The following is a 13,979-nucleotide window of genomic DNA, read 5'->3' as shown; positions in this document are numbered from 1 at the left end:
TCTTCTCCCATACTCTGAATTTAAGATTTCCCAGATGTTTTGCCACATCTAACAAATAATTATTTTCTGGATCTTGTGTGCATCGGGCTATGTAAAAATACCAGGAATCAGCATAGTTTTAAGTTTGGTTTTTAAACAACAGAAAAGACTGAAGATGACTTACCGCTTCATTGTGTAGTTGAAGATCTAAAAAAGAAACAGGGAGATTAAAGAAAAAGTTATGTACTAAAAGATACAACTGAGAAATAACTGAAAGAATGCCTATCAGCTGCAGACTAATGATATACATCATGCAACCCCATCGTCATCTTGATGGCAGTTTATGTGTTTGTCCCAATACACGCCTCCTTTTTAATGGTATCTTCGCACATATTCAAGTCACCAATGTCGTTTGCTGTGCTGCACCCCCATACCATGACAGTCATTTGCGTTTACATTTGTCACTGAGGAAAGTCTGGATGGTCCCTTTGGTCTTTGGTACTGAGAATGTCCATTTTTCCCAAGCTCGTCTGACCACAGCACACATCTGAGATATACTCCATGGCGTCACTGCATAGTAACAGAAATTCAAGTTGCATTTATTAATGCAGCTGCAGAATGTGTTAAGTGACAGCAGTTTTCAGATATACTCCTGAGCCCATGCGGCTATATTTAACACCACAACATGACAGTTTCTTATGCAATGCCATCTTGCCTTTCCCTACACAGAATGACATTTTTCTGGATTCCCTGAATCTTGTCACAATGTAATGTGTGGTAGTTGGTGAGAGACTTAAATTCTTTGTGTTTTCTATTAAGAAATGTGATTTTTGATTTGTTTGACATGAAATTTAGCACAAAGTGATGAGACATGATCCAACTTCGCTTCCGAAGACTGAAATGCTCCTTTTATACCCGAACATGATATTCTCACCTATATCTGTTTCATTTGCTTGCTGTGAACTGTTTCAAAACAGTTTAATTTGGATATTCTATTACCGTTTTTTTTTTTTTTTTTTTTTGGCCTCTGTCCTAACTTTTATGGATTGTGTTGCACCCATGAAAATCAAAATTTGGCTATTTACAAATTAAATTAAAAGCTGGCCACTGAAAACACTGGGAATTTTTTCTTTTACCTTAGTCAGTTAAATAAAGTTTAAAGAGAATGAACAGATAACATATTCTTGATTTTATGGCACTTCATAGATGTATAAAATATAATTTTATATATATTACTGTTTTTGTGTCACGGAATGTACACTGTAAAAAACAATTTGTTGAGTCAACTTAAAATAATTTGCAACCTGGCTACCTTAAAATTTTAAGTTCAGTCAACTCAAAAGTTTATTCAACTTGAAATGTTAAATTATACTAAGTGACAACTTAGATATTTGAGTTGAATCAACATAAAATTTTAAGGCAGCTGGGTTACTTACCCATCTGTTAAGTTTAGCAAATACAAATATCTAAGTTGTTACTTAGTACAACTTAACATTTCAAGTTGACTAAACTTACTTTAGTTGACTGAACTTAAAATTTTAAGGCAGCAGGGTAACAAATTATTTTAAGCTGACTCAACAAATTGTGTTTTTTATTTTTACAGTGTAGTTTTAAGAGATTTTCATGCGAGAATGTTCTTATATAGTTAAAATATGCAGTTTGTTAATAAAGATGACATCTATTTGAAAATTTGACATGTGAGCTCCAGATGGTCAGCGGCCGTTCAGCGCTCATGAATCCGCCCGACAGCGCCTCACCTCGGCCAGATCTTCTAGAATTTACCGCTGGCTTTGATGTCTTTGTAGTGATACACGCTATGTAATTCGTTTTGGGTAAATCTAACCGGCAGTCTTTGGTCTCATTAATCTATTATTTGTTCTCGAGAAGATCGTTTTGGCAAAATCTCATGTTTATGTAAATTCAACGCTGTGTATCAGAGTGCTGCCTCTGTACTTCAGGCTAAATTGTCTAGCAACTTTTTTGATAGATGTTTTTCTTTTGTTTTTTAAATATCATTATTCACAAAACAATATTTTATATAAATAATATATTTAAAAATAGCGTTTAGTATTGAGAAACAGTGTGTGTTCGTGATGGTGATTTTAGTTACGTTGTTCCGTCATTAGATGGCGGCAAGAGACTGTTTTTATGATTGATGAGTCAGCAGTAAAGACTTTTACATTAAAAAGTTATAAATGCTGTAAGCATAAGTTATTTTTAGTTTCAACAACAGCTTGAGGAAGCGAACAAATGCACTGAGCAACAAAATCCTGTGAACACAACAGTTAATTTATATCTTATAAAGATTCAACATACCTCAATGCGCTCTCAATGTTCCCAGCTGTTTACCTTTACAGACATAACCGACTCTGTTTTGTCACATATGTATGTTTTTAACATAAACGTGTGTGTATTTGACAGTTTAAGCGAAATAATACATGAAAAAGAACTTTAGTACTCCCATGCCACGTGACAGCGGCTTTCTGTGCTTGTGCTTTGGATGTGTGCGCTCAGAAAACCCTGTATCATAAGTTTAAACTGATATAAAACGCATGATTTAAACGTAATAGACATAATCAAAACCAAACTTTAAATATTTTTTGGCAGAGTATCTGACTTACCAGCTGTAAAGGCACAACCCTACTCTGGTAAAGAGGGCGGGGAGCAGCAGCTCATTTGCATTTAAAGATACAGGCACGAAAACTGCGTAGTTCTGTTACCACTCAAAATAGGCATTTTTTAAAATGACATAGTAAATGATCTGCGAGGCATTTTGAGCTGAAACTTCACAGACACATTCTGGGGACACCTTATATTACATCTTGTAAAAAGTGGCATATTAAGTTCCCTTTAATCCCTGTGCAGTTATCTAATTTCTAAGTAATAGTGTTACAACTGTCATTCACAGGTCAGCACTGATGATGCAGTCAATTTCCTCTTGAATATTATCTCTGCAGAGATCAATAAAAAGTCAGAGGCATTTGTAATGTTTACCACAGAATTTTTGTAATTAGAATCAACATGTAGTAAGATGAGGTCTGATAATGATGCAATATTTTAGGTTTTGTTCCACTGTTAAAAAGAAGAAAGAGCAGCAGGAGGACAATTAACAATAATAAACCAATATTTTGCGTTCATATGTCTTACCATTTATATTTCTCTACATACCTCAAAAAAGCATTTCAGTTTCATTGTGCAGACTCCACAAAACCATGGAAGGCCATCACGTGAAGGGGAATGTATAATGTATACCCCCAGCTCCAAATGTATGAGATTTCTAGATTATATTCGGTCATTGGAATTGTTTAACAATTTGTTAAAACATAGGCTTTTGTTTCTTCTTCCTTATCCCACATAACCATCTTAGGGAGTTTTCTTTTCACTATCACCTATAACCTCTTTGGGGTTTCAAAATCACAATTCTTTATACAGCCACTTTGGAACAATACGTATTTTACAAAGCAATGGACAAACAATCTAAAACTCACATATCATTCAGCATATTTAGCCATGAAACTCTATACATCTCTATAAAACAAGAAGTCATGACTCACTGTACATTATTTATTATTCTATAGCTTTTTTACATTTGTATCCAGAACACTGGTAACAGAGACTGTCTCACTGAAGTAGATTGCCATGTGGTTACTGTTAGGCACAATGATGAAACGATCTTTCTTCTGGTTAATGGTCAATCATTTTTCATGTTGATGAGATATTATCTTGAGATTATTGTAACATTCCTGTAAGACATTTAGAAGATATGCTTATTCAGAATTACTTCTAAAAATAGTTTTAGCTTCACATGTGAGACTGCCACGATCAACAGATGACAAGTATTCTGTAGAAATTGCTTAAAAAAAAAAAAACCTTATTTACAAATTACAACCTTTCACACTCATAATACTGTTACTGAATCACCTAAAAACAGTATGCGAATTGTAGCCAATCGCAGTGTATCCACTACAATGAGGTTTCATGTTCACTCATGTCTGTCTATGGCCCATGGCACACCCTCAGTCCCTGGAGACAGGAAATAATCCATGTTATGCAGATGAATGCCCTCCTGCTCCTCTTGCTGAACAGGAAGGAAGTGTTGCTGGTTGTGTTTGGGAGGAGACATCAGTGACTTTCCCTCCTCTGGAAGCAGCTCAGAGGGAGCAGGAGCAGGAAGAGGTCGAGGGGAATGAAGGAAGAATGCAAAGGGCAATGTCTGTTTTCCTATTCTAGACACGAAATGCAGCCTACCCCTAAGAACAGAAAGTAAATGAGGGTAAACAGGAATGGAGAAACAAAGAACTTTTAAACAAATAGATTTTCAAAAGAGTTTTACCTGATTAAATAGACTGTGAACATGGTGAGGACTGCAAGAAAAAGCAGCCCAAAAAAACATGACACCCACAGCCACACTGTAGCATAGTCAATATCATTAGCTCCATCTGTTGCCACTGAACCTGAGAGCAAGAAAGAGTAAGGAAGGACAGAGGTGAAATGTCATGGAAGGCTGAAACGTTTGGAAATTACAGCACATTGTTAGACGCCAAATTTGTTATGGTGACTATTTCCTGTTTTGACTTTCCAGTAAGGTGCCACATTAATTTCCTGTCTGCTTTTATTATAGAATTACCAGATGTGTGAGTAACATTACCTGAACGAGAACAATAAGATATGTTACCCTCATTTTCTTGCTCAGACTCACCTACACTAGAGTCTTCTCCAGATCCTCCTGAACCTTCAGGAAACATCTCAAGAGTCTCCTTAAAGATGGTATAAAGAAATAATAAATATAAAGGCTTACGTATGGGTACATTAAAGGGCATGTAGAGATATGTGAGTGTGTTTGTGTATTATATTTTGTTGGTTGAACTTACCAAAGTAATGCTCTCAGTGGTAGTAGTTGTCTTAGGAGCTATGAAGAAATGTAAACAAACATTTCAATGTTCAAAACATTTTTTAGGGGGAAAATAAAAGGTTGTCACAATGTTAAAGCTGTTGTTTTGCTCCTCTACAGTAAAACTGTGTAATATATTAAAAGGTATTTTTAGAAAATTCTAAATGTGCCTTTGCACAGACTGTTTAATGCTGCTTGGATAAATAAATGCATTTCTATCATGACAACTCTTGGAATATTTGAGCATGGTAATGGATATTCCAATGTTAATGTATTTGGTCTTGGTGAAATATGTCTGCTATGCTGCTGCTGTTGTAGATTATTGTTGCTGCTGCTGCAAAGCACAGTACAGGAACTTGTTACTGCCAGTACATACATCGATTCACTGCTGTGAGTATTAAAGACATACTGCTGCTGCACAAGTAGCATATATAATAACCCATAGCAGATCTATACAGGTGGAGCTGGGGAGGTAGAGGGTGTCAGAGGAACTTTAAAAGCGTGCTGTCAAATGCTCTAGTGAATGTAAACCATCCTTTTAAATGTAAAGCATCAAGCTCATTGGCTGCAACATGAACCAATCAGCTTGTGCCAAGTACAGTAGTTTAATGCTGTGAATATCGTTAGTTTGCATTAAAGACTTTCATCCTGCACCTCATGACAGAACTTGGCATTTACACAATAATAATAACTGTATACTTTGATAACAGGGGCTGAAGTTGGTCACAGCAGGCATAATTTAAAGGAACACTCTACTTAAATAAAAAAAAAAGGCTCATTTTCCAACTCCCCTAGAGTTAAACAGTTCAGTTTACCATTTTTGAATCTATTCAGCCGATCTCCAGGTCTGGCGGTAGCACTTTTAGCATAGCCTAGCATATATCATTGAATCCGATTAGACCGTTAGCATCTCGTTCAGAAATGACCGAAGAGTTTCAATATTTTTCCTATTTAAAACTTGACTCTTCTGTAGTTCCATCGTGTACAAAGACGGACGAAAAATAAAAAGTTGCAATTTTCTAGGTCTATATGGCTAGGAACTATACTCTCATTTCGGCGTAATAATCAAGGAACTTTGCTGCCGATATTACGGCATCATTTGCAATGGTATTACGTAGCCGTAAACTCTGACGGCTGCAACTCTGCATCTACACAAACTAAGTGCTGGTCACTTTCAGGCGCTGCGTAATATCCTTGCGCCTGCTGCACCCATGGTAAGGCAGCAAAGTTCCTTGATTATTATGCTGAAATGAGAGTATAGTTCCTAGCCATATCAGCCTACAAAATCTTGACTTTTCATTTTCCATCAGTCTTAGTACACGATGTAATTACACGAGAGTCAAGCTTTAAATAGGGAAAATATTGTCATTATATATGATCATTTTTGAGCGAGATGCTAACGGTCTAATCAGATTCAATGATCTATGTTAAGCTATGCTAAAAGTGCAACCACCAGACCCGAAGATCGGCTGAATGGATTCGAAAACTGTAAAACTCAACTGTTTAACTCTAGGGGAGTGTTCCTTTAATCTGGCTTTTAAGCAGCCACAAAGCAGCCTTGACTTAACTGCGTAAAGATGTAAAAGTGTATTTTCTGTTGTTCTTGAATATTACATACTAGAAAGCAAGACAACAATAATTCTATGTAAAGTCATATATGAATTATATAGATTTGTTTTGTCTGAAGTGTTGGTCCTAAAAGCTACTACTAAAACTGTGGGCTATAAATGTGTTACAATTCTTGAGTCTGGAAAAAACAGGACTAAATTTATGTCGGTCTGACTCTGAGCTTGATTTTATGTGATTTACCCACACTCAAGCCATCTTGGGTGTATGTGACATTTTTCTTTCAGACAAATACAATCAGAGTTATATTAAAAAATGTACCGGCTCTTCCAAAATTTATAAAGGCAGTAAATGGCTGTTGAGATTTTGAAGTCCAATAAAGTGTATCCACCCATCCATCATGAAAAGCACTCGACATGGTTCCAGGGTGAATCGATTTGTTTGTGTAAAAACTTCTAGCTTCCGCTAACTGTCGCACACATGCATTCACAATAGAGTGGCATTTCAGCGGATGACGTACTACATAGGCTTAGCTTGAGTGCCAGTAAGAATATGCTAATCTTGTGAGAGCCAGGAAAACCATTGGCTTATATTGAAATCCTTTAAAATTTTATGTACAAACCCTAATTTTGTACTTCTAATTCTTGACCGGTGTTTTGTGTCGCTCACTCTACTGCACTTCAACATTCGACGCTTTTGCCTGCACTCTATGTCATCCGCTGGAACGCCACTGTTTTGTGCATGTGCGTATGACAGTTAGCGGAAGCTAGAGATTACGGTCTGTAAAGTTTTAAATATGGATATTTTCTACCGTGTTTAGATAAATTAAAACAAGTATTACAGTATAAAAAAAAAACATGTATTTTGTTACCTTCCCAAGTGACTGCATAGACAGTATCAGTCCAGTCACTCCAGATGCCGTCAAACTCATCTTTGGCCCGAAGCTGCACTTCATACTGAGTGTGTGGCATAGCATCATAAATCGTCCAGGACACTTGTTTCTCCATCACGTCATCTATCGGCACTGTCTGGTACTATATACACACACAAACACGCATAAATACAGGCAAAAACAAGCCATTGTGCCATTTCAAGATTTATACATATAAGCCTTCCCACTTCACCTGCTCTTTGAGTTGCGGTCGGTATCTCAGCTCAAAAAGCAGGGCATAGAAGTCATTCTTCCAGGTATTGGGATAAGACCAGGATACTTTGAGTATGTGCTGTTGGCCTGGAACTGCTCTCACCACCACATGGGTCGGAGGGTCTGGCTTAACTACACAAACAGTTTTTTATTTGGTGGTGTGCTGAAAGTGCAAGTGATTAATCAGCATCCCACAGAACAGAAAAACACAAGCACTCACTGATGTCGTGTAGCTTGAAGCTGAGGTAAGGGCTTGTGGTAGACCCTGCTATGTTAGACACACACAGTTTTGCTGCATGGAGATTCCTGTCACCCTCCTCCACGTGAAAAGCACACCAACAACGGGAGCGTGAGAATGAGAATGAACAAGGCACACGAGTGACGTTGCCAGACAGTCTTTGTAGAGAGTGAAGAAGAGAAGTGACAGGAGAGATTAGATGATACTATCATTATTTAAAAAATAAAAATAAAAATAAAAATTCTGTCATTATTTACATAGAGTTCCAAATGTTATTCTGTATGTTTTACATAAAAAAATAAAGAAAAATTAGAAATGTAATTAAAATTACACGGTTCCAAATGTTATTCTGTATGTTTTTCAGAAAGAAAGAAAGAAAGAATAAAAAACTTGTACAGTACATTTTTGTATTTTGAAATATTTGGACATAGCAACAGGATGTAATTTGTAAAAAAGCTTTAGAAATTTACATTATTATTTATTTTATAAATACATTCTACATTAACTCCTTAACTGTCACCCCCCATTTTTGTACACAACTCAAACCTAAATCATTAGAATTCATGAACGCTATGAATGCAGACCTAAGGTTGGTCTCTTTTCAAAGAAGACAACCTGCTGATTGTTACAGAAGTGGAATCATTTCCCTCTCAAAAATGAAAGTATTTAATGAAAGTTATTATGTTTATATATGTATGTATACATATCCAAAATTGCTATAAAATAAAAAGCCATATATCTAAATAAGTTGTGTTCCAAATTTGTTAAAGGAGTCCACTTCCAAAACAAAGATTCACATATAATGTACTCACCCCCTTGTCATCCAAGATGTTCATGTCTTACTTTCTTCGGTCGTAAAGAAATTATGTTTTTTGAGGAAAACATTTCAGCATTTTTCTCCATATAATGGACTGCTATGATGCCCAGATTTTGAACTTCCAAAAGGCAGTTTAAATGCCGCTTCAAACGATTCCAGCCGAGGAAGAAGGGTGTTATCTAGCGAAACGATCTCTTATTTTCATTAAAAAATACAATTTAAATACTTTTTAATCTCTAATGCTCATCTTGCCTATCTCTCCCTGAACTCTGTGTATTCTGGCTCAAGACAGTTAGGGTATGTCGAAAAACTCCAATCGTATTTTCTCCCTCAACTTCAAAAATCATTTCAAAATTATCCTACATCGCTGCAGAAGTACCGACCCAGTCTTTTAAAAGTGAACATGCAAAGAAGATCAAACACCCTTAACAAAAAAGGTAAAACAGTGATATAGGACGATTTTTAAGTTGAGGGAGAACATGAGATGGGAGTTTTTCAACATACCCTAACTGACATGAACCGGAACAAAAACAGTCCAGGCAGAGTAAGACATTAAAGCGTTTGGTATTAAAAAGTATATAAATTGTATTATTTTTATGAAAATAACCAATCGGTTTGCTAGATAAGACCCTTCTTCCTCAGCTGGGATCGTTTATAACCACATTTGGGATCTTTGAAGCCGCATTTAAACTGCATTTTGAAAGTTCAAAATCGGGGCACCATAGCAGTCCATTATATGGAGAAAAATGCTGAAATGTTTTCCTCAAAAAAAGACTGAAGAAAGAAAGACATTAACATCTTGGATGACAAGGGGGTGAGCACATTATATGTGAATCTTTATTTTGGTAGTGAACTTCTCCTTTAATATAAAAAAGTGAGGTTCCTTTGAAATTTTTAGGCGTTATACCAAAAATAGCCACCGGGATACACCCAAACTTTTCCTTTTTTCCTTTCACGGAGCTTCATATGGCTTCAGGTGTCATTGTAACATTTTAGGTCTTAAGTGACGAAATCCTTTAAAACACACTAAATATAGAAAATATTTAATTTAACCAGTTAAAAAATATTTACAAATATTTAATAATATACTAAATATTTTATTTTATAATGTTTTTTTTTTTAACACACACACACACACACACACACACACACACACATATATATATAAAATAATAAATTTATTATTATATAAAATTTATATATTTATTACATTAAATTCACATTTATATATAGGTAATTACAAGCATACCAGCTGGGAGTCAGTGAATCATTTATTCATAAAGTGCTGACTGCAGCTAAATTAATTCATTCTGTCTTACACATACACATACAGCACATACACTCACCCTTTTTGAAGAAGTAGGTAACACAGTGTCCGTGGGGTTACTGGATTTTTGGATGTCCAATCACAGCGGACTTTACTTGTGTGAAACCTCCTGTAGCAGTAGACAGTGGGTCTTTCTGGGGGCACTGTGAAAACAGCACAAAGATGTGAATTTCTTCTGTGTGTATCTGTAAATCATTTATCTATTTAAAAGAAATGTGAAAGAAAATCCTCACTCGCTACACTGATTCTGAATGTGGAAATTAGTCTCTCTCCTCGGTAGCAGCTGTAATTCCCAGAATCTGTCCAGTTGAGATGTGGCCGTCTTAAAATCCCTCCTCTTTCCACTCCAGCATGCACTTGTCGTCCATTGAGAGTCCAGCGTGTTCGCCTTTTAATGCCTCTTGTCACCCTGGAATGTTCCTCTTCATAATCATAGTCCTCATAATCATCTTGCTCAAAATCTGTGGTGATACGGAAGACCTTTTCGTCCTGTCCAGTAGTTTGAGTGACAGCACGCAAAACACGTGTAGAAGTGGTTTGTTCCTTTTTTATAGTTACAGGTGGTTTAATGGTAGTTGTTGTGTCCCCTTTAGCTTCAGTCTTTTGGTATGTCCCAGTTGTAGCATTTCTCTTCATTCTGGTTAGCTGTGTAGCATTAGCATAACCTCTTTGGGACGTCCACCTGACAGTGATGTCTTCTGTCCGCTTGTTTCTGTATTTTTTATTCACGACACCGGCCGAAGCCAACGACACACCGTCCACAGTGATATCGCCTCTGCAGCCAAACACAACATTGCTTCCTAACTTCAAGATCAAAACTCCAGGAAGGGACTCTGAAGAAGATTCAAGACAGTTTTAGGTAATTAATCACATTAATAATCCTTTACAGGATGTTTCAGTACATTTTATGTGTCTAATGTACTGGTCTCTACATAATATTCTAACTTGGGTGAGTATATACAGTATACCCAGAGTTCATTGCGTTGGTTAAATATGGAACTAAATTATGCAGTGAAGTGGTACTTTTGCTTTCACTTCCTTTTAATAAAATTCCCCAGATTCTTCCCCACAATCACTCTTTCTTTCTGTCATTTTAAGTAATGTTGTACCAGTGTACATGACACAAACCAAAATGCTTATTAAAGGACCAAAGGCCATTACTATATATATAAAAAATGGTAAACCTTTTTTTTTTTTAATGAAATATTACTGAAAGCATCAGCATCAATAAAATCCACACTATGCCTCATTTTTATGTCATACACAAATATTTGTTATAACATTAACTGGGAAATCCTCATCATACCCAGAGATGACTTCGATTTTCTATCTGTGTATCACATGTGATTGTTCATTCAGTTTTGCACACGTTTGGCTCTCACGGCTGTAGGTAATAAACTTACTAGTTTAAGTTCCTGCTAACAATGTCCAAGAATAGACAGACATGCATCACAGAAGAATTTATGTCTCTTTTCTTTCCTACTGAATGGTACTCATTGAACTGTGGTAGAAATTAACATTTTATAATTTTGTAGTAAAAAAGACCCTTTATTTTGCTAGGCTAATATCATAGTTTTTGATGTATCTGAAATACACAAAACTTTTTGCAATTATAATTTGATTGCAAATGATGCACAATAGAAGAATTCTCATCAGAAGTTAAATTTACCTTAATCTTTTTCTCCACACATCACATCATTATATGCTTCTACTTTTTTGTATTTTTTTTTTTTTTTCAAAAATTTTAAAACATGATAATTCATTATTTTAATTATATATATAGAATTATACAAGATGAATTATATATATATATAATTCATCTTGTAGATGTACATACATATATGTTATACATTGTTGCTTATACTTTTTTGTATTTAAAACATGATAATTCATTATTTTAATTATATATATATATAGATATAGATATATATAAAATTGATCTTGTAGATGTACATACATATATATGTTATACATTGTTGGGGGTAACGCATTACAGGTACGCAATCAGAATACTTTTTTTCAAGTAACTTGTAAAGTAACACACTGCTTTTTAATCTACAAGAAAAGATCTTTTACTATCTTTTAGTTACTTTTTCAAATAAGTAATGCCAGTTACTTTGTTTTCCCAATTGCTGAACGACAGCTTTCCTGTCCCCATGTTGAGAGAAATTTAGTGTAGAAGTTTTAAGAGCCAGGGGTGTAAACTTTTGAACGTAATGAGGATGTGTACATTTTTCTTATTTTGCCTAAATATATCATTTCTTTTAGTACTGCCCTTCAGCCACTAGAGAAGATACATGTTTCCCAGAAGACAAATTAAATTCAATTGACCCTGATCTTCAAATTCAACACCCCCTTTACTGAGGCATCAGTGAGCATTTGAACCTTCTCCTATAGTTGCACAATATGAGTTCATCATTTGTCCTCAGTGTGAAAAGACGGATCTCAAAATCATACAGTATTTGTTGGAAAGGGTTCAAATACACAAAAATGCTAAAAAACCAAGAACAGCAGGCAGTTTAACTGTTCAGGACAAACAAGGGACTCATGAACAACTATCACTAAAAACAAAAACAAAACACAGACGTGGATTCAGGTAACAACAGTATTAAGAAACTTTTATTTTCTCTTGTGGACTATATGTAAACTATTTTTATGTGAAATACCTTATTCAGGTGAGTACTAAATAAAAAAACTAACATGCTTTTTGTATGATCCCTCTTATTTTGGTAAAATAATTCAGCAGAATCTATAAAGTGTATGTAAACTTTTCCCTTCAAATGTATACGTGAGTTATTAATATACTAAGGGAATTTCTATTAATATTAGACTATTCTTTACCACAAGCCCTTATCATTAACCATTAACCACTGAGTCAGAGATGAATCACTCTGACTACATCCTGACAATACCATGGAAGAGATATAATTCTTCTTTTAAAAGTCAAAATATACAGGTCGAGAATAACTGATTTAGGCTCATCACACAAATTCAAACAAATGAATAATTCTCAGTTGTGTTTCATGAAATGAAAAATAAAATGGTTAATTACCTTGTCGAGGACAATCTTCAGGGGCAGACTGAACTTCAATCGCAGCTAATACAACGAAAAGAAACTTGAGTGTAGATCGGGTCCACATTATAAATGACATTTCACTTCCAAAAAAATATTCAGCCACCCAAATATACAATATGAATATAACGGGTCATACTGTCAACGCGTTAAACAAGTTTAACGAGATGAAAATGTAATTTTCCTCACATAAACATTTCAGACAGCCTAATAAAAAAAAAAAAAAAAAAAAAAAAAAGAAAATGATAATTAAAAAAAACTGTTACATAATTATTTGAATCATGGTGCAGATCTAGGACAAAGCGTTGACTACTCGTTTGACAAAATATAGGCTATTTTCAGTTGCGACTGGATTTCGATCCGGAGCTCGTTTGTTTGTGAGAGCGCCAGAAGACTGCAGCCCCTTCCTCTCCTGCCCGCACATTAGACTATCTGTTACTTTAACAAATCCGCTCTTGCGACACTGATGAACCACAAAGACAAACAAGTTCCTATTTGACAGGGCAAAGACCGAGAAACAAACTAATTCTGTTTGCGGTCAGTTTTATAAAACATTACTACGTGACCCAAGACTGCTATCACTGAGGTTCGCCTGAATAGAGAGGCTACATTATTATAGATACCTTACATAAATACATTATATTAACAATTAGAAATAGTTTCCACAAAAATTAAGATAGTCTCATTTACCCACCCTATTGACTGTATGTCATCCGTGGAATACAAAAGCAGAAAATTAAGTCTCAAAAGCTTCATAAAATCGCTGTAAGGTTTAATAAAAGTCCATATGATCCGTGGTCGTTATTCATATAACTTTTTATGGCTGCGACTGGATCACTGAATCAGTGAGTTGAACCCTGGAACCGGATCAGCTCAATTCGTGAGTATTTTTGTCTTGTGAACCGTATGAACTGATTCATTCAAAAGATTCGACTCAAAAGAAC

General features: G+C 35.4%; 1 protein-coding gene across 2 annotated transcripts; it reads right to left on the bottom strand.

Annotated features, from left to right (window-relative positions):
• Positions 1-3,529: 3,529 nt before the first annotated feature.
• Positions 3,530-13,467, bottom strand: il6r (interleukin 6 receptor). 2 transcript variants are annotated; one of them, XR_007829327.1, is made up of 11 exons: positions 13,015-13,467; positions 10,196-10,795; positions 9,982-10,105; positions 7,801-7,976; positions 7,561-7,712; positions 7,308-7,470; positions 4,851-4,888; positions 4,679-4,736; positions 4,313-4,433; positions 3,901-4,229; positions 3,530-3,722 (listed from the first exon to the last, which is right to left on the bottom strand). XR_007829327.1 is itself a non-coding variant. In XM_051131109.1 (10 exons), the coding sequence occupies exons 1-10, from the start codon at positions 13,112-13,114 to the stop codon at positions 3,962-3,964; spliced, it is 1,800 nt and encodes a 599-aa protein (XP_050987066.1). In that variant the 5' UTR covers positions 13,115-13,467; the 3' UTR covers positions 3,834-3,961. The 2 variants fall into 2 exon arrangements, 1 of the variants encoding a protein (XP_050987066.1); XM_051131109.1 differs by lacking the exon at positions 3,530-3,722 and having other exon boundaries at positions 3,834-4,229.
• Between the last annotated feature and the right edge of the window lie 512 nt (positions 13,468-13,979).

The sequence above is a fragment of the Labeo rohita genome, chromosome 16 (assembly GCF_022985175.1).
Source record: "Labeo rohita strain BAU-BD-2019 chromosome 16, IGBB_LRoh.1.0, whole genome shotgun sequence".
NCBI lineage: Eukaryota > Metazoa > Chordata > Actinopteri > Cypriniformes > Cyprinidae > Labeo > Labeo rohita.
The sequence above is the reverse complement of the archived record's forward strand: the minus strand, read 5'-3'. Positions and strand labels throughout refer to the sequence as shown.